The sequence below is a fragment of the Etheostoma cragini genome, chromosome 13 (assembly GCF_013103735.1).
Source record: "Etheostoma cragini isolate CJK2018 chromosome 13, CSU_Ecrag_1.0, whole genome shotgun sequence".
NCBI lineage: Eukaryota > Metazoa > Chordata > Actinopteri > Perciformes > Percidae > Etheostoma > Etheostoma cragini.
Genome location: NC_048419.1, coordinates 10,374,805 through 10,400,137, shown reverse-complemented (window position 1 = coordinate 10,400,137; position 25,333 = coordinate 10,374,805). Strand labels below are relative to the sequence as shown.

Sequence of the window (25,333 nt, the reverse complement as noted above, 5' to 3'; positions counted from 1 at the left end):
GGGGGGGGGGGGAGTCGGGGCTGGCCGGACCAACAGCATACTTCTCCCTTGACCTCTGACCTTCAAGGACTAAGGCTTTGACAAGGTTATTACATAACGGTGAGTTCATAAGCTCAACATCTGGAATGTAAATACTTAAAATAGAAAACCCTGAGCATGTATGAAATAACTGCTCGTCATACGACTACAGACATGTCTGCAATATCAGGCTGCTTCATATAAAAGCCCTACAGCTCAGCTGGTATTCAATACATCTAAAGTGCAAGTGCTGTAAGTGATGTGTATGCCTGTGCCTGTGTGTGCAAGACAAATCACTCAATTCTTATGTGCTTGACTGCATCCCTACATAAGGTAACTGTTGCTGTCACTTACAGTTCAGGAACGGATAGGACACAGGGAGCCTATTTCTCTGGTGGAAGGGTAAAATAAAGACCTATCACAAGCTTCCAGGTTTGGGCAACGCTCCAGATGATTCCGGCTTCGCCCACTCTTTCCCTCACTCTCTCTCTTTGTAGGTGCAGGCTTACTTTCCTCTGGATTTTTGGCTGATTAAAAACTGTGACATTCACTTTCTCCGTTGATCTCGGTTGCTGGTGGCTTGCCAGGAGGTAGTACGACTGCTGATGCCGATGGCCGGTAGTTGCCGGGATGACGTTGTAGGGGCCGGCTGGTCTGACTGGACACGCACCGTGATGTGGAGGTGGCATGCAGGCCGTTTTAACAAACGGAGATAGAAGGCGGGGGGGCAGATGATTCAGCTGCAGCAGAGGCGCTCCTACAGCAGAGTGGTTTGCTGGACACCATCCGACTCAGACGTCGAGGGGAAAGTAAAATACTTTACATCACTTTAACCAGGATATCTTCTCAGCTTGCAAAAATGGGGAAAAAAATCTTGGAACACCATTTCAAGTAGTAAAACACAGCTCTCGGTGTTCAAAAAAAAAAAAAAAAAAAGGGCATTGGAGAAGGCGCGAGCTCTTGATTTGGTAAGCCATTTTACTTCACGTGGATATAATTCTCAAAAAATCCTCACGATATATAGAAATGCTTAAAAAAAAAAAAACCATTTCTTCCAAAGGCACACTGACTGCTTTCATTAATATAAAAATAGATAAATATTTCAATATGAAAATACTCAATATACACAATATTCTCTTGGCTAAGTCTTTGAGGGGTTTTCTCCCAATTCTGCAAAACATTATGCTGATGTCCATGGAATGCTTTCCAACTCCCATGGATTTGGTTGGAATTTCCAGACGTCATGCCTGCATGTACGACAACACTCCTTGGTGATCTTCGGGGATGCTGGAATGTGCAACGGCAGGGAACACTCCGGCAGATAGAGAAGAAACTGGCACTGCCTTCCTCAAGCCATACTAACCTTAACAGACGAGGAGTGGGACGGAGAAGAGTGACTGTCGAGCTTTCGTCTTTTGTGATCTGTAAAGACAAGAACCAACCATCACCAAAAGCTTCCATTTATCCACTCTTGACTGACAGATTTGTTGCAAGGCCTGAGAAAATTTCTACTACTATTAAATTAAATTATATTTATAGCATCAATTCCTAACAAGAGTTATCTCAAGACACTTTACAGATAGAGTAGGTCTAGTCCACACTCCATAATTTACAAGGACCCAACTGTTCTAGTAATTTAATGTGTTTTTATATGTGTTAAAATAATAGATCTGCAGGATTTTTTTAATTCCTAATTGCATCCAAGTGATTCAGTCCCAGGGGGTGAATATTTTTATGGACAGTGTATGTGGACTGACAGAGCAGTATAACCGAAAGCTAAAAAGACTTGTACCCCTCTCCGATTCGGCTGACTCCGATCTGGGAACTGGTGACTTGAGGGACCCGGCCACAGCTCCTCTGTCTCCTTTCTCCTTGCTCTTGGACTCCTTGATGGCATCACGCTCCCTGGACGGCTCCATGGGCTCCCCGTTGCCGGCTTTGGCCTTGTCGTCTTTGCCGCTCTTCTCCTCAGCCTTCACTTTCTCCCTGTCTGCCTTGGGGGTCTTGTCCTTACCCTCACGTGCCACCCGCTCCTCCTTTCCTGCTCTCTCGTCTCTCTGCTTCTCCCGACGGTTCTCCGCCTTGGTCTCAGGAGTGCTGCCTGGTGTCTTTTCCTTTTTCTCTTTTTTCTCCTTCCCACTTTTCTCTTTGTCGTCTCGTTCTTTAATGGCTTTGGTGCTGCAAAGGGATGAATTGTTCATTTTCAAATTATTGCATTCAAAAATGTTTTACAACTTCACTAATCACACAGTGAGTTGTGATGCTGTTTTTAAGCTTTGTTTGAGATAACATTGTTTCATAGCAGCTCTTGAGATACCTACCTGTTAAGAGCACCGTTCCCGTTGCTGGTGGTCACTTTGGCCGCTGCACTGTTGGCTTTGTTCACTGGCTTTGTGGTCCCCTGAGATTTATCCTTGCCCCGATCTGCGTAATAAAAAAAAAAAAAACAGAACTGTTTAAGCAAAAGGTTTATTAATATTACTGACACGCATATAAGCCTTGCTGTTTCCAATCACTCACCACCGTCCTCTGTCCCCTCCTCTGTCTTGATTGTGCTGGTGGCAGGCTTGCCTGTGCTGCCGGGGCCGTTCTGTTGATTGGCAGGGGTGGAACTGCGTGCTGGCTGCTCCTTATGATGAAACTCATTCTCAGGGACCATATGCACCTTCTGGCCTTTCAAACGACCTGAATAACTGTAAGACGCATAAAGGGTTTGCACAAGGCAGAGACAAAACCTCAAAAGGAATAAGTTTTACACATTTTACAAAACTTTTTACAAACTAAGTAATTGAGCCCAGCACAGCATTTGCTTGAAATTACAAACCTCTGCATACTCTCTCTTTTGCATACTATAAATAAACCCAGCCATTGACACTCATAGATGGTGATCAGTCTCTATTTAAGTAAAGACCTCCACCAAGATAATGATTTGTCCCTGAATGTTTTTAGAAATACATGTTGTGCTCTATGAAGCAGATGAGAAACAATGCAACTGGAATTGCAATACTCTGTTGCTTAAAGACTCAATATTACATTAGGAATCAATGGACAAGATTATCCTTTTAACAGGCACTGGATTAACACTCAAAAACCGAATTATAGACAATGTAGAAAAACCAAACTGTCTTTCATGTCCACTCTAGAGCTAAAAATATAACCCACTGGCCATCTTGCAATCTGTTAAAATCTTCAGTAGACTGTGTTAATATCACTATGTCAAAACAAAGCTCAAACATCTGTTTTACAGTTACCACTTGCCACTCCTCTGTGTCTGGTGACAGGTATTTACAGAGAAAAATCAAATCTAATTTAGGTAATGCACACTATTCTTTTTTTCTGGACTTTTCTGGGTTATATTTATGATTCATTTATTTCCATAATATATGTTAACTGTATGCTCCACAAAGAGATGGACAGCACACAATGCTGTGTTACCCCATTGCTAAGGCATAGAGGTCTGGCCTCTTGTCCTTCTCCTCGAGGCAGATCTTGTGGACACGGCACTCCAGCGCTTGGCCCAGGTTTAGGACCTTAGGGTAGCAGGGCAGGATCTTTGTGAGCACAATGAGAATATTCCGGATGTGGGTGTAATCTCCTGTCTCCAGGCAGTGAACCGAAGCCTGGATTGAGCAGAGACAGTGGACATTGTCAGAGTCAAAATACACAGCTTCCACAGAGCTCTGACTGCCATTATCTAGACTTAATTTTCAAGAAGAACAGATGGCTTACTTTAGTCAGCATGTAGTGCCACTTGTGCACCACATGCCGGAAGTTCTCATAATCCAGTTGATCTGCTTTGTTCCCGCCGTCGAAGCCTGTGGCTCTGAAGATGGTCAGGAATCCTGGGTAATTGACACACTCCTATGACCACACAAGAAGAAGAGACAGATTAATTCCCAGCTCATTTTACATAAAAAAATTCTATCACCGTGAAAAGCGTAGAGAACATATAGACATGGACACCTTCTCATAGATTGCGCGGTCGCTGTGCCAACGGGTCACTGTCTCTAGCATACAGGAGAGGAAGCGTCCGTAGCGGTGAGACTCATTCTCCGTACAGCTGGCCACAGTGTAAATGATGGCGGAGAACACCTGCAGAGTGACAAAATGACAAAATTTGCTTAAATAACAAAGTATATTATTTGAAAAATGAGTTGCAATTGGAAAAGGTATGCATACATTTTGCCAAATGATATGTCAAAGCTGTGAGGCTCAAAATGTCAAAGATGCACTTATTTAGGGGTCTGTCTGACTGAATTTGACAAAAAAAGGTCTTAATAGGCCAGCATTAAAAAAAAGACTTCACGTTCAGGCTTTAATTTGATAGTGCACTTGAGTGGTTGTTGAACCAATCAGTGGGTTTTTGTCACTTACATTTATTCTTTAGTGTTATTTTAATAGAACTTTCTACTACTTCTGTTCTGCTTACGGTGCTAAATTAGGACCTTCAATATCCCCTTTCATTAATCACATTATTAATGTTCAATCTTTTTCTTATAAATCAATGACTGTAGCTTTAAGAAGACTGCAGTAAAAATGTAGTTCAATTAATTAAAGTGTATGAGAGCCTGAGCATGTATAGAAGTGTCTTACCCTGTCATAGCACAGGAGGGTGCAGAAGTTGGGTGTCTTCTGCTGGTGGACCAGCTCGACAAAACGGGCACAATACACAGCGTCGATGGAAGAGAAGATGCAGCGAGGGAACAGACAGAGCTGCAGGAACTTTGTTATCGTTTCGTTCTTTGTGGATTCTGTCAGTAAGCATTAAAAGTCATATTAGTAACAGAGACAGAATTACCATATAGACATTACGATAATCTCAAATCATTTATTGATGCTGTGATTATGGCAATGACTTGATCAATTTTGTTGTGATGCACTGTTTACTTCTCTGAACAGAGAAGACACAGCATTGTGGAATGTACATGTAAGCTGCATATAGTAGTAAATTGGGATACTTACTTGCTAACAACCAGTTGTCTTTCTCAAGTTTGAGACGGTGTAGAACCCTTTGGACGTGCTCCAGCTGCTTCTTCTCCTCCTCCTGCAGTTTTTCTTGCAGGGCAGTGCAGCGTTCCTTTTCCTTCTTTTTCTTATTCAAGGGCTACATTGGAAGGAAAGATATATTCACATAGTGAAGACACACAACACCAACCTATAATCGTACTCTTTTCCATCTCCCATACAATCTTCACAGTCTTGCACTCGCACACTTGCATTAGCTGCTTTTTGTGATCTAAATGTATGAGTGTAGGAAGCGTATGCCATTTAGCAACAGCTATGGAGCAACTACTCACTATCTCCGGGTTTTCCTCAATGGCCTTGATCTGGACCTTGAGCTTGTTGACCTCACGCTCGTAGGCAGAATGTGGAACAGCCAGGTCATACATGGTGAGGGACCAGAAGGTGGCGTAGAACTGAGGGCGGAGATCGTCCCAGACCCTGGCTGGATGGAGGGACACTACAGCCTCATGCACTGGTGTCATCACCTGTTCACATGCTGCAACATACTTGTGTACCTTCTGCTGCTGCCGGTTGCCTTTCTCTGTTTTTTTCAGCTCATCGTACTTAGACTGTGTGAAGAGAGCATAAAGTAAAAACTCTATTTTCTCCAAATCAAAAAAATTGATTTGAAAGATGTTCTTAGTGATACATTTATGTAAAATGTGGATATGCAGTTATAGAGAGGCTACAATTAAGTACTGACCTAGAAACATCATATTGTGTATAATACTTTTTAATTTTTTTTGCTCCACATAAGGGATCAGGTTTGAGATATTTGAATGCAGCCTGTTAATAAGAAAACTATAACTTTTTTTTTAAAGTAGGAAAGTCAACGTTAAGCAAGTCCAAACATGAGCTCAACATTTTTTAAATTAGGAAGAAGAGGGAAAAGGCAGAATGGTAAACATCATTCCAATTCTAAAATAAAAATCTAACCGGCATGAATTACATGGCTACAATTAATACCTAATCACTGTAATTATTATACAGACTAGAATCTCTCTCAGTAACAGAAATAGATAGATGCATACGGGGGTTCTGACGGAGTAGTCTACTCACCAAAATCTGATGGGCATACATTGGCCGAGACAGGAAGAAGGCAGCATCATGTGGCGTGTGGAACTGGTTACAGAGGATGTCAATGGAGGGAACCCGCTTGATGTAGTCCTCAGTGCTAAGGTTGGAGGCCAGAAAGCCACCAAACTGCAACAACGTGTCATGACACTGCAGGAATATGAAATAATATCATAGAAGAGAGAAAGAGATGCATCTTGTAGGAGCTGTGTAGAGCGTCAATTCAGGGACACACAACCGTTTAGTGCAACAACAAAAAAAGAATCAATTACATCACATTGGGGGAGGGCGCATACCTGGTCATAGAGGTGGCCAACGAGTTTAAGGTGTTTCTCTCCGCCCTCTAAGAAAACCACACCATTTCGTTGCTGGGCCATGAGTAAACACAGAGGCAAGGCCAATTCATGGTCCAGCAGTGCATCCTTCAAACGCTGTGATGACTTCTTAGTGTTCCTGATCTGACCGAAATAGCCACCCTGTTGACAAGGTCACATCCATAACTAAAATTTGCCTGACCTGAGGTGAGCAATGCTCAAGAGACTGCACCAGGGAATCTTGAGTACTTTAGTCTATATACCTCAGCTTTGAGTTGCTCCCCTCCGGTCATGGCCTCTAACTGCTCAGAAGTCATCTCATCTGTGATTTCAATGCCAGCCATTTTCTGCACCACCTCTTTCAGGATCAACAGGTCAAAACTGCCGGGAGAGGAGGGACGTATAAAGAAAAGAACATTTAGACCCATAAGAAGACGCATAAGGAGTGAAGCAATAGTTGAGCATGGAAAAAAATGCCTTATGCTCTTTCCAACACATTTAAGATATAATGCAGAATGTCCAAACTAAAATGTGTTTAAAATGTTTTATTATCAAGGTGTTTGTAGCCCCTACTGATATTCAAGGCAATGTGAATAAGGTGACTGTGTGTTAAACCCAACAACTACTGTATTAAAGGTCCAATATGTAATATATTTACAGTAATAAATCCTAAAATCACCCCAATGCGACATCAGGTATTAAGGAAACATGCCAAGTTAAAATACTATCTTTTCTGACAACAATGCTTATGTGAGTATTTTCTCCTTTTGAATTTTTGTTTGTGTTTTGGCCTGTGTGTTGTTATCAACTACCCAGTTTGACAGCCAGGTCGGGTTGCCAGATATACCTGTAAAAGCGTTAACCCAGTGTGCTACTGCTGTAACGCTAGAACAGCCATGAAAGCAGCAAACAAACGAACGGGATCAACGGAGATAGATTCTACCAGACATTAAAAAAACGGTATGTTTATAACAGTTGCGTGACCCGATATGCAACAAACCTGAGTAAATACTGGAGATGTATTTGAAAGATAAAGACAGCAGGAGCCCAAGAGGATGCTGAGTTGGCTAATTTCCTCCTGAACAGGTAAACATTAGCTTCAGGCTAATTTAGCTACTAGGTAGGGGCATTTTATGTCATTTCAACATTTGTGTACTCACATTGAATTATATAGAGTACTTGAGTTGGTTACTCGCAAAAACAATTGAGACACAGCCAGTAAAGTGATCCTAACTGGTCCTGGCTGCCATGCTAACCCTTCTAACTGCTAAAGTCACCAGAGAACCGGGCAAGCGGGCCACGGCTCTTTACAACGTGTAGCCTGTTCAGCAGTCCATAGCAGACAACAGAGAGTTAATTTAAGCCAAGAGAGGGGGGCTGTAAATCAGGAAGAGAGGACTGTGAGTTTGCAGTGTGTTTAGTGATTGTTGCTGGAATTCTAAGCCAATAAAGTGTGAATTTTAAGGTCGGGTGGAAAAAGATGGCAGGGCAGTGGTATTTTTAGCGGTTCCTATTGTTTTGTTATGTCCTATCTCTAAGTCGAGGAAGTGTTTCTATCTGGCGTATGGAGAGGCGGCGAGGTTGTGGGTTTTTTAGTGGTTCCTACTATAATTCTAAACCCCAAAAAGTGTGTCTGTCAGTAGTAACGGAGCTCTGCAGTGATAACAAGGCCCCACTGATGATTGGACTCAGCATATCCTGTTATCCAGTCATCCTGTTTGTCGTCCATTTGGAGCTGCTTACCTCTTTCCTGCTTTTAGCTGATTGGTGACATATTGAAGAAGGCCAGCCAACTCAATTGGGTATTTTCTGAACACGGCTCCACACAGGCTTGCCAGGCCTTGGTTGACAAGATGAACAGGTGTACGTTAGATACTCATTAAAACATCAAACAGTTTCTCTCCTTTTGCATGCAAATGAATGTTGAAACTGCTGTCTAGTAACTGTGAAGCCACATACTCTGAAGCCATGAGGAAATGGTGGTGTCATCATGTTTCATCTTCTCCTTCTCAGGATTTGCCAGAGCCTCAATGATGCAATCTGAAGAGAAAGTTAAGTGAAACAGCATACAAAAAGTAAAGAAGCCTCCTCTACACTCACACCCCTTTCTTTCCAAACACACAAATTATTAGTAGGGATGCAACAATTAATCGGCAGAAAATTGGTATCGGTAAACCCTGGTATTGGACAATATCCCGCAAAGATGGCATTCTCCGATGGCAGTGGCCGATGTTTATGTGTTACTGTTTTTATGCTGCTACTGCAGCTGCTGATTTGGAGAAGAAAACACTGATTCAAAACGACTAGAGGAGCAAAGATTAACCATTAATTGCCAGCTTTTCAATTAATTGCCAACTATTAATAAATAGATTTAACAAATTCTCTGATTCCAGCTTCCTTAATGTAAATATTTGAATTTCTTCACTCCTCTATGACAATAAACTGAATATCTTTGCGTTTTACACAAAATGTTGAGGGCATCATATTGGGCTTTGGAAAACACTGATCAACATTTAAAACAATTTGACATTTTATAAACCAGCAACTAATCGATTGAGAAAATAATCAACTGATTAATCAAGCATGAAAATAACCATTTCTGCGTTGTGTTTACTGTAGATAAAAATGTAATTTTGCTGATGACTGTCTCCTCAATGTGATAAAAGTATTTAAACTCCAAGGATAATATAGAAATATTTTATTGCTTTTGTAATAGCATTTACATGTAATTTATTTTTAACAGAATTTAGTTTTTGGGATATGTAGTGTAAAGAGTGAATGATTACTGTCATTGAGCATGTAACGTTGGTTGTATAGCAGGCTAAAGGGGTTTTTGAAGTGGTTATTTTAAATGGGAAATTATATAATAAAGGTTGCTTAAGACAGGTCAGTTATTTTTTATAATGAACACTTTCCATTTCCTTGTCACAAAAGGAACCACAACAACAAAATGTTGGTATTGGCTAAATTGCCATTTTAAACATCAGTATTGGTCCAAAATGTCTCCGTTCAGTGCATCCCTAGTTGTTAGCTCACTGAATAAACAGGAAACAGGGAAGGATACAGGCCAAGACATCATAGTTGAGGGATGTGAGGTATTTCAAGGAGTCCACCACTGGAACGATTAGGTTGTCGTACCACTGGATCTGAGACAGCATCTGATGTACAACAACACAGAGGAGGGGTTAAACAAAAGTGTGTAAGGATATTTCAAAGCACCGTACTTTGTAATTGTTTATGTTAGTGAAGCAGAAATACAGTGCTAATCTATCAGTTTTTACAAAGTAGCTTTTACTTTGATTCATGAATGCATGATAACTAAGTAAAAGCAATTTTCAGATTAGATGCTATATTGCGCCCTCCCATGCCCTTGCAATATATATATATATATATATATATATATATATATATATATATATATATATATATATATATATATATATATATATATATATATATATATATATATAAATATATATATATATATATATATAATTGATATATGCTGTAGAACACTGTTAATTAATAAGTAAAATAAGTAATGAATTTATCTCTGGAGTTTGTTGAAATCATTGAAAATATGACTTAAGTAGAATAAAACAATCCCAGCAAAATACACTTACATAATCAAAGAGAATGGTGGGATTGCTATGGCTCAGTTTTCCAATCTGCCTTCCAGATTGTTTCACATTCTCTTTGGTCAACCGCCTAGGGAAGGAAAAAAAAGACAGCAGATTAAAAGCAAGACAATGCAAAGAGTGCTGCAGATAAAGGCCGTCACTTCTGTAAGCTTCATAGCAATTTCAAACTGCTCTTCTGGTTGTCAGTGTAAGATGAAAGGAGTGTCGTTGAATTATTTTATTTAAGAATTATTACTTGACCAGCACAAAAAAGGTCCCATTTTTATTTCTTGTGCCGTCCATTTTAAAACCGTCTTTACAATACAGCTCAGTTTGAGACGGCTGGTCTCTGCATCTTTGCGTTATTAGTAAGCTTCAGTATCTGAAGCCTCCACCATCTAAAGTGACCTTTCACAGATGATGGGGAGGTTGTGTGAGAACATAGAGCAGTATATTTTAAAAACAAAAGAGTGAAATTTGAATGAATGGGAAGGGCTTCCCAAGGTTTACTTTATCTTTTTCAAGTAAAAGCAACAGTCTGCTGAACAGAACAGGACTGAATTAGCTAGGGAACTGTTTACAGAGTTTAAATAACTACATCCACAATGAGAAGCATGCAGCCTACGAAGACACAAGTACTGACCAGGGGCCTCATGTATAAAACGTTGCGTATGGACAAAAATGGTACGCTGGTTTTCACAGACACTTTGTGATGTATAAAAAAATTATACTTGACGTAAGAATGTGCTGGCCTTCCGCAAACTTCTTTTTGGCTCTGTAACATGGCCAAATCTAACTGAAAAGTACAAAATAACGTTTCCACTTAACTTACTGGCATATGTCTGTGACGTTGTCTAAGGAAAACATAATTATATCCGCTGATATTTCATAAAAGTTCAATCATTTATGTGAATAATGTTACACATCTTTCACGCACTAATAATTCAATTTGCAGGCTACTTAACCTCTGTTAAATACAAGGCCAAGAAAAATCCATCTAGGGATATATTTTCAGTCATCCTCCGTATTTCCCATGGATGAACTACACTGTGCAACAAAAAGACCAGCACAGAAAAATGCAATAGCGTATGCGAGTCTGTAGTTGCGGTGGCTCAGACATCCATGGCGTACAGGAGGCGGAACACACGGGTCCATTTCCCCAGGAGCAAACATTTGTAGGCTGTAAATGAACAAGGTGTACCCGGTCCACCAAACACTGGGCCGTCTTGATTTTGCACACATCTCTGTTACTGTAGTCCTATTTACTATTTCATCCATGCATGGTGCAGTGGATCCGTGCGCACTGTCACCCAACGTGGAGACGCTAGCCTCACTAACCTCTCCTCTGAGTCAGATATTCCACGCGCTGCACTCAGTTTCACTGAGCCTAATAACACTCAGAAAATAAATGGCATTACATCAGTGAGGTCAAACTGCTTATTGTGCGTAATTTGGACTGACATTGAGATGCATGTTGTTCTGTATGTGGTGTGGCGCTGCCTTTTTTGGCTTAATTTGCAAGAGACATTAGACTTTTCTTTAACATTTCTGCCATGTTTCGGTGCATTCACTGCCCGGTCATCATTGCCAATTGGGCATTTTATTTCAATGCTTATCCGAGTTGACAAACCTCCAGGCCGATTTATTTTTTTTTCTCGCCTCCACCTTGGCACCTCCAACATCAGTAGAAGTTTCTTTTGTCTGTAGCGGGATAGCCCATAGTGAGTGGCCAAAGATTGACGTGGAGGGCACATTTTTAGCCATTTCCATAACAATTTATGGGAGGAGGCTCGTTCACGTGCGCTCAATTTCTTGTTGATTGTGATGTATAAAAAAAATAGATGCAGGACCTGACGTACGTCCTGTTTTATACATGTAAATATTTCTCTGCGTAGGTACTTTCAAGTTTTGGCTCTGCACAATCTTCTGGTATGAAAGCTACGCAATCTTTTATACATGAGGCCCCGGGTGTTTGGAACGGAGACACGGAAAAGTAAACCAAAACTATAGAAAGACAGATGGTTGAACAGTAATAGAACACTGGGATCTGCAAAATGACTTACTTCATTATGTATTTGGCCCTTTCCACAGTCTGAGCTTTGACTTTAACCAACAGTGGATGGCTGGTATATGTCTCATTCTTCCACTGTCCATATAACCGGTACCTGAGGGACCATCGATAGAGAAAGCATAGTTTACAGTTTAGCGATGCAACATTCAAAACAAACATGTCTGCTTGTAACTTAAAGTAGTCCCTGAATGGTAAATTAGGCAACTCCTGTCTAGCATTATGCTAAACTGCTGTTATTTGTGTTTGACTATTTGCCAGATAACAAAAGCCTTCATTTCTACCTCATTTGTAGTCAGCCATTCAGTTTAATAAAAAAGAACTACTCTTTTACATTTTACTTTCTCTTGAAATCTGATCAAGTACTTTGCTGTGTGTCATATTTGGAGCAAACAATGTCAAGGAATATGTAAACATCCCTTAAGCTGAATCAACAAATTCAGCACAAAGAGCAACCCACTGTACAATACACCAACACAGCAAAGCATAAATTGACTTGTCCAGTTGCACTTCATATCAAATCCTTCCTTAGATAGTGTTGGCAGAGATTGCTGTACAACAAAGTGAAATAATCTACAAAGTGCTAAGATGTTCAGTAACTAAAGAATTACTGTGCATTATTAGTTGGGACAAGAGACACCTCAAGTACAACAAAACCTTTGAGAGTGTCATTGTTCATGTGTCTGACTATTATACAAACAAATTAGAATTCTGGCATTATTCAGGAGAAGAAAAAATGGTTTGCTAAATAACAGAAAAAAATCCTTTTTTGGGGCATATTAGGTCTTTATATCTGACAGGACAGCTTTAGACATGAGAGGGGAGAGATAGAGAGAAGAGAATGACATGCAGCAAACGGACTCCGGTTGGAACTGAACCAGCGGCCACTTATTCAGGGACTGAACCCCTGTATATGGGCTAGGGATGAGCGAGTACAGCATTATCTGTATCTGTTTACCACATGAATTATCTGTATCCGGATCCTTACTCGGACTGGGCGGGGCCTAAACCGGAAGTGGTCAAATTTAAAGGAAGTGGGTCGGGCTCTCTTGAAATGTGCGGGGCTTTAACCTTTGCGGGTTATTTAATCATGCAATTGATATAAGTTGATCAAAAATTGTTATATTTATTGCTGATTAGAAAACTATTTACATGACAGCATCAAGCTTCAGATCAATGGTGTTGTCATGGTAACAAACAAACTATATACAGAAGGTTTTGCAACAATGAATACAACACATGCCGTTGCAATTAAGTAAAATGTAATGAACAAGAGTTTTCATACTCAATATAACTTTCTTTTTTTAACTTTTTATTTTTATTATCAGTGTGATTTTTTTTTTTGGGGGTTCTTTTTTATTTATTTTATTTCCACACCAGGTATATGAGTGTGTGTGTGTGTGAGTAAGAGAGAGACACAGAGAGAGAGGGGGCGGGGGGCAGCTGACAGTAAAAATTTTGTTGTGATTATCACAGAACGCGGATATCACGAGCACGGATATTGACTCATATTACTCGTAAAATACTTGTACTCGGCAAAAGTGCTTTATCCGTACCGGATACTCGTTTCAGACGGATACTCGGATCACCCCTAATATGGGCATGCGCTCTACCAGGTGAGCCACCCAGGCGCCCTTCAACAGCTCAATATAACAGAGTCATATGTAGTGAGAGCAAGTGTGTGTGTGTGTGTGTGTGTGTGTGTGTGTGTGTGTCTCACCTGTGCTGGTACGGAAAGAGTTTAAAGAGACCCCACAGTTCCTCGGACATGCAAGCATTGCACTCCATCAGAGAAAGAGAAGGGAGTAGCACCTGATCTGCAATACTCAGGAAACAACTCAATAACGTTTCCTGTGAAGAACATACAATTAACATTAATAAGGTCCTTATGGTAACATATACCATATCCATTTCATCAAAACAACTTTTAAATATGAATATACTGTGCATTTCTTAGTTATTACCATTTTGTCTTTGACATCAGGTCTGCCATCACTTTGATACTGAGAATCAAGGGACACCAAATGTAAGTTAAAAAAAAAGATTCAGACTGTAACGCAGTTTTAGTAATGTAGTGGGGACAGACTTGTACCTCTTTCATGAAGGACTTGCCCAGACGCACAATCTTGGCAAAGAGGATTGGGTCATGAGAGAGGTGAGGACCTAGGTAGCAGATCATGCTGAATGTGTCCCTGCGTAGGTCCTCAAAGTTCTCTGCAGGCCGAGGGGCTCGCTTGCTCCTCAGTGGATGCATCACACATCCCCTTGCCCCTTTTGGAAGGCCAGCCCTGTGAAGAACACAACAGTGAGTCAGTGTCTGTGTTTCCTTATCTTTTTCGGCTTGTTATTTATTATTATTCAACTTCTATGCATGGAATGTTGGCTGAAGGTAAAGTAGTTAGTTCAAGCTGTGTGATAACATGTAATTGTACATGTTTTTTGGTAAGACTACACATTGTTGGCAAGTGAAGAAATCTGCACCTTCTGTAAAGAGGTTCCACAGTCAGGTGCACAAGCTGGCAGAGTGCCAGCGCAATGGCCTTGTGAGAAGTAGCATAGAAGGACGGCATCTGGTCCATAATACTTTGGGCGTTGTGCCAGTCTCCAATTCTAAGCAGCGCTTCCAACAGCCCAAGCTTCTGGTTATCAGGTGGCTGAGGGGACAGTACAGAGCAGCAACTGAGTGTCTTGGTATTATTAAACATGCCAATGTTTAGTAACACTCAAGGCAGTTAGACCAGAGCCGAGACAAAAACTCAGCACAGCTGCTGTCACAATCCACAGTGATGGACTTAAAAAAAACATATCTATCTATCTATCTATCTATCTATCATGTTTAAAGACTGACAACATGATATATTTTCTAAGGTAAATAATATTTTAGTATCTGAGACAATTTTTACAGAAAATGTAGATGTTACTATTGGGGCAGGGATGGTTGCCGCGGTCACGTGCCTTCGCCTAGCAACTAGCTGGGATTCCTTCTGCTTATAACTTAATCCCCACTAAACCCAACAGTTGAATTTCAGCATGCATGCACGTTTTGTAGCCTAAACAGAGCAGCTTATAATCGGTTGTATTAATAGGAGCAACAAGTTAGCAGACTGCCAAGTCGCCCTCTCTGCTCAGCTGCTAAGACCACTATTCTGCGAAGCGTCTGCCCCTGGAATTGTGGGCAAACGTTTTTTTTCTTTTTCTCTGAACCGTCTGTGGAATAGATCAACGGAGAGGAGAGAAAGCAGAGTGACCGTAAATGACAGCAAAACACTGTGAAGACTCTCACATTGAGCTGAAATGGAAACACTGTGCTGCAATCTTTTTATACAGTCTATGGCTACAAGATATGTTGTAGGCTAAGGTTTAAGCAAATGTTTTTTCGAGGGTAACACATTCACTTTACCGGCGGTATTGGCAACAGATCAAGGCACAGTGTCTTGAGAAGCTCTAGCTTGTTGTTTTATTGTTCACTTTTAACTCAGTTTACAACTATTTATCAACTTTGCTATCTCTTTTTCCCTCTCCTTTAAGGGGTTGCGGTACACAGCACTACCATTGGAATTTCTTGCTTTTCAACCACGGTAAGAAACAATCCACACCGCCCGAGCCCTTGTTACTATTCACATGCTCGTCCTTTGATTTAGAAGTTGGTTACTGTAGGTGTCATTTCCCAGCTTACTAAACCTTAAATGTTCAAACAATTTGATGTGAATTTTTCATTTAAATACGATTCTATGTCAAAAACTTACATAGTTTGCCTTCAGGTTAAGTTGACTTCAGGTGATACAGAAATGGCTTTAAAAAATGAATTATTTGACTCTCGAACATCCATCCAGACTGAAAGCATCCCTCCAGAACAGACTCATTAAAGAGACAAATGGATTGACAAAAAGCTGTGACACTGTTCACCAAAAAAACAAATAATACCTTCTCGTTCTTCTCCTCCTCCTTTTCTTTCTCCTTGTCTTTGTCTTCACTTTTTTCTGAGGGCAACACAACCATAACCAGCTTGCGAGCAATCTGCTTGGCCTCTGAGATATCTCGTTTGTGTTCCTCTATAATGGTGGCATCTACTGGCATAAGCTGGAATGACAGAGAGGCAACTAAATAGAGCTTTTCTTTTTTGAGTTTTCAATATGTTGTAGGTGGAAAAAAAAATACACTTTGAATATACTTCACAGGATTACAGGTTTAGGTTTACAAAACTCATATTCCAAAATTCTGACTGACATTTGTAAATTAATTGGGAATCTCTTTTAACTAAAGTGACATGTAGCTGTATTTGAGTGGTTTCTTTTCCTTACATGTACGTAGAGATCTTCCAGCTCTATCAGGTTATGGTGAAGCAGAGCAGCAGCAATGTGGTAAAGTGATTTGGGAGTTTCCTCATTTGGCTCCTGAATAAAAACACAAAAAAGAATTATCATCAAAATGAAATATGACTCATACTATAATTATGGTTTGGGACTGTTTTATGCCATTTAAGATATGTTGCAATGGGCTTGGTAAAAAGCTCCTAAAATCACAATATAAAATTAAAAGGATTGATTTTTAAATATACACGCGCACACATTCCAGCTTTAAGTACCATGGACACATTCCAGCTTTCAGTACCGTTGATTGCTCATTCTTCCATTTCTCACCTGGTAGAATTTGAACTTAAAGCCCAGGATGTGGCAAAGGGTGAGTGGCTCACACATGTAGGACTTGATGAGGGACAGGAAGAACTCATCTTGGTCAGATCGACTCTCGTACACCTCCAGGATGATGTCCAAAACACGATTAGGGTCCAAGTTGAAACATCCTGCAGGCAGAAGAAATAGGAGGACTAAGCAGGCAATTGGAAAAAACTGATCAGCCAGTAAACAGTAGATATTAATTAGAAAATATAATTTGAGGCTAGAATATAGAAAATAACTTGTCCACATGAAGAAAGGTTTTAATTAATGGAAACAGGTTTATCCAAAGCCTCTGTGCTACTGAGGCCAAAGTCCTGCCAACTCTAGCTTCAGGTCTGGGCGAGGCAACTGGCATTCCTTGGTGTTATGAGACTGGCAGGTAGTATATGGGGACAGACTTTCTGCCCTATATTAGGTACCTGGCCCTGGAAAGCCCTGTATAAATAGCAGCATAACAGAGTAGGTTTGGGGGGTGTCAAATCAGATGTGACAGTTATACAATCCCCTTTTGTGAATTCTCCAAAACATCTATTCCATTATTGTAAATTTACAAAAAACATGGCAAGCACATTCAACAAGATTGTAGATGACTGTAGGATTTGCAAGACTGTAGCTAAAGACATAGTAGCACCACAAGCAATGCTGTAACCCTGAAAGAGACTTTTGTTAGGTACCTATGAGGGACTTGATGCTCTCCAGGACAAGGTGGCTGGTGATGTTGCCTGAGAGTTCTTGGCCAAGCTCAGTGATAAGTTTGGCATAGCCCTCGTTCTCCTCCCTTAGCAAGTTAAACTTCTGCTGCTTGTAACTGAAAAGAAATACAGAATTAAGATTACAAAAATCAAACGCACCTTTTCAATGTATGTATGATTACATCTCTACTAAACTGTGCACTCTACTTACAATAATTTAGTCTTGATTTTTACAATCTTCTGATTGAACTGATGGGCTTGTTTTATAAGTCCAAGAGATTCAAGGGTTTCTGGATCCAGCCTCTCTTTCAGGATGGCCTCAGGAACAAAAAACTGAAACAAAAAATGTGTCAATTAAATTGTTTTAGTCGTTTATTACAGACCTGGGTATCAAAATCAGTAATGCAACTATGACACCAATAGACAGTGTTATAAACTTCTAAAATTCTATGTACTAACTGTCTATACTATCTACCACACAACCAGGAAAAGACAATTTTTGAGAACATAACTGCTGCAACAGTGACAAGTCATACAAGCTTTGTTTTTTTAAGATGCAAAATAGCTTTCTGCATCTAGCCTTTGCATTCTATTCAAAGTGCATTTAGTGTCGGGTATGTAAAATTATTTGATGTTACAGAAATAGTAGTCTTACCAAACATGCCCCCACCAGTTGTGTGTAATGTTCACGTTTGTTTTTTTCTTCCAGTGCACCAGTCTCTAAATCTGTGAAAAATATAATTAAAAAACATAACAGTAAAAATATAGCAAGTTTACTAAAAACTAAAAGCTATTATAACACTGCATACCATATTTGACTTTGCAGTAATTCAGATACTAACACTTAATGTTTAAAAGAAAAAACAAAATGTACCTAGTATACTGAAAACATCTGCTAAAATTGATGGCATGTCATCTCGGAGTTCCTAAAAGAAGAGAAAGTTAAAAGAAAACGTGCAAACATACAAAAATGTAGACATTCTGAACCAAAGTGCCAGAAAAAAAGTACTGCAATTTCGGTGCAGTCACCATGACGGAATGAAAGAAAGTAATAAACAAGGGATGAACGTTTTGTCTCTTTAAATATACAGCATAGACACTTATGGATTTAATATTGTTTTAACCCTCAAACAAAAAAAGCACTTGTACCATCATGTCCCCAAGGACGCTGGCGACAAGATCCAACTTCAGGTTCCCATGTACAACTTGCCAGCAGAGCTCGTATAAGGCGGCCTGTATGTCTGGAGGGGTAAATAGACAAGACACAAGGACACAGTTCATCTTGAACTGAAAAAACACACTCTTTGTTGTTAAATGTGAAAACGACACAGAAGTGGATAGGTGTGTGTTAGCGTTGAACAATAGGACGTTGGCACTTTTCTCTATTCCTCTTTGAGTGTCTAGCCAAAAATTCTGAATGGCATTGAGGCACTGTACTTTATCAGACAGGCAGTAGGGATCAGATGTGTATCAGGGCTAAGACCATGACTAACAACAACTACTAATACTACTAGAAAATTATGCAATGACAAGCAGCATCCTTTTCACGTATGTCTGTGTTTTGATCATTTACCCAAAATATTTCAGTTTTAATTCACACTTCAGTTGACTGTTGTGCAGCAACAAAGAAATTGTGACATTCAGCAGCTTATTACACTGAAGCGAACACACTGGGATGGGACTGGGCTATCTGCAAATCACAGCTTGACAAAAACTGTTATATGAAAAAAGTATGGGAAGCTAAAATGTCCAGGAATAAACTGCCAGTTACCAGGTCATTTTGTTCTAAGTTCAGCACGTCATTTCAAAAATATTTCCTTTTCTTTTGTAACCGATTGGTACCAACTAACACAATTCCCATGATGGCTGTGTGTCTGTATACAAGAAGTAAGTTTAAATATACTGATATGCAACCAAGAAAGAGTCTTTAAGAGAATTGAGGTCATTCGCATTGTTCAACTTACCTCTAATGTCACTTCCATGATCTGTTTTTTCTGTGAGTTCTTTGCAGAGTTGTACACTATGAAATAAAGAGACAATATTCTGATCAGTTAGTCTACTTAAATATGACAATCCATAGCCTTTAAAATTGTATATATTTGATACAGTCACTCAACATTACTTAATACAGCTTATTAAACTAATTCACAAAAAAACAATGCAAGAGCAGTGGCTTCCGTGGTTACAATTACCTGCACACCAATATTCTTGTAACTGGGTCATTTAACACTATGCCAACACAATGCCCTACCTACAATTTCCCAGATAAAATAAGACATTTGGAGGGGAAACCTTTGATGTATTACAACTCCCAGTCCAATCTGGATGCATCCAAGCACAACCAAAGTTGACATCTCAACTTAAAGAACTAGCGCTGACAAAGACAGACTGATCTGATACTTTGTTCCGCCTAAATGTTTTTTAATTTAGGATGCTAGAAGCACAGCGAGAAGTACAGGACAAGCAATGGTCAGTCAAAGAATCTCGGCGGTGCCAAAGTGACAGCGGTGCGTCAGGGCCTTGAGGTCAAATACAGCTTGGATGATGTTCATGTCAGGCTGACAGACCATTTTTATTCTTCAAAATAGCTACAGCACTGAATTAGGGTTGGGTGGTTGGGGTTAGGCTGGTTGTTTGCCCAACCTTAAACTGACAATTTTACACGCCAGCCTCTCTCTTATCAGTAAATTCTATAGCACAAAATTATATCAGATACATACGGATCCAAATGACGTGTGAGACGGCTTGTGAAGAAAACACACTTGACCAGAAAAAATGGTTATGTAACAAAAATGTGACACCTTGATTATTAGCGCACGGAAATTGACCTTTCACTTGCTGCCCCCCCCCCACGATGTTACTGCACAGGATGGCATCCTTGAAGAGACAGGGAGTCTGTAGAGCTTGCTAGCACGGGACCTTTAACAATGACCACCTAACTTGAGGATTTACCACTGTGCTGCTCAAAACAGAGACACACTATGAATCAAGTATTTAGCAGTTCTGAGGGTAGTAGGGAAATAAGTATGTCTTTGAAAGAACATTAATTTAGCCCTTTACGTAGACACTGAATGGACTTCTTAGGTCTGCCCAGAAAATGAGATTGAGTTAAATCTAAAATGTTTTACAGTCTGCTGATTTGGCACTGTGACTTGACTCAAAAGTTGATAATTTGTTGCAATTATCTGAAACAATATTCTGTAAAAGAGCTACCAGTCAAGGTAGTTTTAAGTACGCAACTAAGAATGGAGTAGTTTGAGTTGGTGCATTTCACTGCAGACCTTATTTAAATATGCAGGGTTATTGTAGTTAGCCCTGTGGAGGAGCCTATTGTGTCTTCGCTTGTAAGTAATAGCTGCGCTCAATAAAATTGAAAATCTTCACACAAGGTTTGCTCTAATAGAATAATAGCACGCTAACAAACCCATTCTGGCCAAGGTTTGCATTTTTCAGATGGTTTTAGGGTGAACTTGTTCACTTAGGGGACCCGGCACAACATTTAGGTGCTACACTTTAAGCAAAATGTGTCCAATTAGAATATTGACCAGTCACCCTCTCCTTAAGATTCGGCTGTAGACAATCACACACTCCTTTGTGGAAACGTCTGTGTCACCGTCAACCATAAATGACATATATGTGGGATTTGTTTCGTTTTTTTATGTGTAGGCCTATTACCTCAATAAATTGGCCACATGCAATGCCAATGATCTACGCTGGGTTCACGTTTAATCCATTTTTCTTCAGCAGAACAATTTCTGATCTAAATTTAGTGAATGGCAGCTCTTCTGCGATGTAATAGGCAACGTTGAATTTTGTTATCACTCATCTCTGTTTTGAAGACCTGTTAGCTGTTGCCTGCTGCTGAAACGCAGCCTGGAGAGGGGCCACTTCAGTCCCACACTTATCGTGGCATTAAGTGTTTTTTTAAATATCATGCTTTGTCTAACCAGTCTTTACAAAATGTAAGCCCATATGTTTATCTCTTTTAATATTGAGTCTCTAGCTCAGGCTCTGTAGACTCTACCTCCATCTAAGAGGAAGGACCAGGGCTTGGCATCTTATCAGGGACTGGAGAGACTGGTGGCTAAAGTAGCTCCATGTCTGGGCTGTTGTCGGAGGATTGACCAGGGAGAGTGTTGGGGGGAGGGAAGACAAGCCAGCTTTCCTTACTCTCTATGGGTCTATTTCTTTTCATTATTTGTTGTCTGATTTCTTGCATTTATTTTGCTGATGCTGATTGCCGTTGTCACTCCCCGATGGAAGTTGAGTGCAGATTTGAGTCACGCATGCGTCACTCTGCTTAGCTACAAGCTAGCAGTCAAACAACAAAGGCTGTTACTTGAATGGCGTTTTGAGCTAACGTTAGCAATCAAACAACCATAGATAGCTACAATGTTTCTGAAATGATTCCAATCGTCTTTTAATTTTGTGTAGTTATTTTTATTTTTTGTAATGAGAAAAGTTTATTATTTAATGGATTTCACAAATTTCAGGATGACATGTTATGCTGTAAACCGTTTAACTCTGGGCATGCGCAACTCAAATCTGCACTCGACTTACATGGGGGAGTGACAGCCAGTACTGATTCTCTGGTGCTAAGGTTTCAATTTCAATCACAAAGGATGGAGCAGTGTAGGCCCACAGGAATATCTGGACCACAACCTATCAGAGGCAAAGACCCACCCCATCTCTGTCTCTGACTGGTTTAGACCACAATATGACCCAACCATAAGTGTGAGTTCCATCAAAAGGAGAACATAGGTAAATGTAAGGAGATAACATCGACACATGCTAATTATTGCTAACTAACATGCTAGTTAACATTAGTAAGTCAACCTTAACAGCTAATGGAAGTCCAAACTTTCCGCGTGCTTCTCCTGACAATACGGTGATTTGTCGGCTATGCCATGTTAAGTTGCGTGGTTATGGCGTTATAGCAGTCAATGGAATGCTAACGGCGGATGATGGCTTCGTGGCATTAAAATGGCGCCATGGGAGCTACTCTTAGTTAGGAGAGGCTTACCCCATTGGTTCGGTGCACTGAGGCCACCTAGGGAACATTTTAGTCGCACCCTTGCAAATTTTGGTCGCACTCTAGAGCCCTGTGGTGCTGCCTAAGATCAGGTTAGAGGATTTGATGCTGTGCAAGTGAAGTTGATGCTTGCTATCCAGAAATTGTCAGTTAGCACCAAGCGCATTTTATTTTATTTTCAAAATGTAATTTGAAGCTATACCACTGTCAATTGCTGTTAGCTAACTGATGGGGTAACTTTACGTTAGTCTATTTCCACGACCTCCCACTTCCGGGACTGCCGCCACAAATTCTGCTGTATGTCCATAGACTGTATGTATATGTCCTTATTTTGATGTACAGATATGTACAGTATATAATTTGCATCATGTCCTGCCACCAGAACAGCTCTAGAGAGAGAGGGAGAAAGGGTATGGTGTTTAAATTGAGTTTGACATTATATAGGATATTATTTTATTAGTTTATTTTGTCAAGTGTAGGTATGTAGTTTAAAATTAGTTTATGTTGAAATGTATACCTATACAAGTACTTATGTCGTACTATGGTACTGTTTGCCATCTTAAGGACTTTCTAATGTATTCAAACCTTCCGTTTTTTTAGAAGGAATATTCAAACGTCCTTTTTGGCCAATTTGGACAACCCTTTTCTACTCGATCTCACTGTAGTCTTCTCACCCAAAATGTCTGTATCAGAAGAACTTTTATTGAACAACATCATGAAATATTAGTTTATTTTTCATGTTGCCATGCCTAGGCAATTAAAAGTCCAACAAGACAGTCAACGTCAACAATTGATTTTTTGTTGTTGATATAGCTAGAACAATTGATGCTGTAGCTAACTTGCTATGACGTTATGTCATGATCAGTCGTTTCCCTCCATTTGATTAACGCTAGCTACTGTTAACGTTATTAATTGTTAACGTTATTGCTAACGTTACTAGGAAGGGTTTTACCATTGGCTAACTGACGTTAACTAGCTAACGTCCTAAATTTTATCATCAAATTTACTTCAGTTAAGAAGCTGGAGTATATCGATGCAACCCGATAGATAAGCTACATGAATGCCAGCTAACTAGGCTTAGCTTTGATAGCCACCGTGTTTACAAATGATAGAATAGTTATTGGGAGCGTAAGATAGCCAAATTGCTAGCATGCAGGTAACGTTAGCTATTTAAATTGAGGTAGCGTTAACGCTTTCAGTCTATATAACTATGTGCTAAAACGGTCAACTGTATTCACTGCCTAATCGGCCCTAATGCCAACTACAAAAAAACTGCGTTAATTAACGTTAGCAGGCCACTTGAAACGTTTTGTTAGCTTGCTAACGTTGCCGCTTTCGTTAGCCTTAGCGAACACACTTGAAAGACTGGCCTTAAATTGCAAAGCTAGCTACGTATTTTTTTTACTAGTTAGCTTATGTTAGCCAACAACTGTTAAACCACTGTAACCTCTGACACTATGTTGAAGTTCCGATCTACTCACAACTCGTGTTTTCCTGATTTTTCCCAGTTTTTGATCCATTCACCAGGGAGGATAAGTGTCGCCATCTTCCATACGCACAGCCCGGATGTCTAATTCATCATGGCACACGAAGGGTCAAATGTGGTGGTTAGCTGCTGCTGCTGCTAGCTCACTGTTGCATGGTGGGACACTGAGGCGATCACCGAATGCTTTGTTATTACGGAATTTAGTGTTCCATTAGTGGCAATGGTACCATTTAAGTGTACATTAGGGCTCAGTTTAGTCAAACTACGTTAAAATGATAATTATAAAAAGTAACACTACATTTGACTACCCTTAAATGACAGAATTGCAAAACCAAAAAGTACTTTGTGTGTGTGTAGTTACCTAAATGTAACAACGTATAGTACAGGTACAGCCATGGTTTCCAAAAGCCTCACCGCACTCGTGTCACGACATTAAATTATATGGTTAGAGAAAATATTACATTTGTAAAACATAGCTTAATGTTGTCAGTTAACTAAAATATTTTAAGACGGATGACGGTTTTCAACTTTTCATTCACCTAGATCATCATTATTGGTTCATGTTACATCTTTAGACATATATAAATCTTAAAGGATGCAATGGGACACAGAATAAAAACACAAATTTAATATACACAAATATTTAAATATGTGTAAACATACAGATGTATGCACATTTTCAGCAGTTTCAGCTGGAGTTTTGAAAGTTTATACCCTTTCAACAGAAAAGATTCAAAATGAAAGGATTAATGTAAATTTACAAGCAATTCTAAGATGTATTTTTCTCATCTGCCTAATATGAATTGTCAGTATGTACTGTATATGGTAATATTCAAGACCATGTGATCTGTTTCTCCAGTTTATAGTGATATTCTGAGGATATTAGGGATTTGTTTCTAACTACAATTGGATTACACAATTTTCAATCAAATCTGAATCTGCCAACCAGGCCAGTACACACAGAGGTAAAGAAATATGGCAACAATCCATTAAAAAAAAAATATATATATATACTGTACGCATACTTGCAAATTAGTAGGTTACTTTAAATAGTTACATTCTATTTAACCTTTCCCTAAAATTTCAAGCAAACAGAAACTGCAAATGTAAAATAAGCACAGATTCACAATATATTACACATTTGTAATTGTATAATATACAATTCTGATACTATGATAGTTGACTAAATAACTCTAGAACTTTGTAATTTAGAATAATTCTATAAATCTTATACACGCAACAGTGGCTCATCAAATAAATTGGCTATTTGAAAAAATCCTCTGCACACTTGCAAACTGGAAACCGCACACACCTTTCCAAACCATTTTTTTCAAATCTTTTTTTTTTTA

The 25,333-nt window shown here is 39.7% G+C and overlaps 1 protein-coding gene across 3 annotated transcripts in view; it reads right to left on the bottom strand.

The window, feature by feature from the left end:
• thoc2 (THO complex 2) overlaps positions 1-24,156 on the bottom strand; it is a 28,947-nt gene extending 4,791 nt beyond the window's left edge. For 2 of the 3 annotated variants that reach the window (XR_004658932.1, XM_034889051.1), the window contains exons 1-32: positions 23,980-24,156; positions 19,431-19,486; positions 18,616-18,707; positions 18,341-18,392; positions 18,122-18,192; positions 17,678-17,799; positions 17,449-17,582; positions 16,739-16,899; positions 16,400-16,492; positions 16,023-16,178; positions 14,580-14,752; positions 14,191-14,386; positions 14,063-14,101; positions 13,819-13,949; positions 12,094-12,195; positions 10,034-10,118; positions 9,475-9,568; positions 8,370-8,450; positions 8,154-8,250; positions 6,674-6,791; positions 6,393-6,572; positions 6,082-6,246; positions 5,316-5,591; positions 4,981-5,122; positions 4,612-4,769; positions 3,982-4,110; positions 3,748-3,879; positions 3,454-3,638; positions 2,539-2,711; positions 2,340-2,442; positions 1,811-2,196; positions 1,382-1,440 (exon numbers count right to left, since the gene is read on the bottom strand). Coding sequence is in view for 1 of the 3 variants with exons in the window: in XM_034889051.1 (XP_034744942.1) it covers positions 1,382-1,440; positions 1,811-2,196; positions 2,340-2,442; positions 2,539-2,711; positions 3,454-3,638; positions 3,748-3,879; positions 3,982-4,110; positions 4,612-4,769; positions 4,981-5,122; positions 5,316-5,591; positions 6,082-6,246; positions 6,393-6,572; positions 6,674-6,791; positions 8,154-8,250; positions 8,370-8,450; positions 9,475-9,568; positions 10,034-10,118; positions 12,094-12,195; positions 13,819-13,949; positions 14,063-14,101; positions 14,191-14,386; positions 14,580-14,752; positions 16,023-16,178; positions 16,400-16,492; positions 16,739-16,899; positions 17,449-17,582; positions 17,678-17,799; positions 18,122-18,192; positions 18,341-18,392; positions 18,616-18,707; positions 19,431-19,486; positions 23,980-24,044 (4,206 nt within the window). In the remaining 2 variants the exon portion in view is untranslated. Of the gene's footprint in view, positions 1-372; positions 1,441-1,810; positions 2,197-2,339; positions 2,443-2,538; positions 2,712-3,453; positions 3,639-3,747; positions 3,880-3,981; positions 4,111-4,611; positions 4,770-4,980; positions 5,123-5,315; positions 5,592-6,081; positions 6,247-6,392; positions 6,573-6,673; positions 6,792-8,153; positions 8,251-8,369; positions 8,451-9,474; positions 9,569-10,033; positions 10,119-12,093; positions 12,196-13,818; positions 13,950-14,062; positions 14,102-14,190; positions 14,387-14,579; positions 14,753-16,022; positions 16,179-16,399; positions 16,493-16,738; positions 16,900-17,448; positions 17,583-17,677; positions 17,800-18,121; positions 18,193-18,340; positions 18,393-18,615; positions 18,708-19,430; positions 19,487-23,979 lie in introns of all 3 variants that reach the window. The other variant, XR_004658933.1, reaches the window with a different exon arrangement.
• Between the last annotated feature and the right edge of the window lie 1,177 nt (positions 24,157-25,333).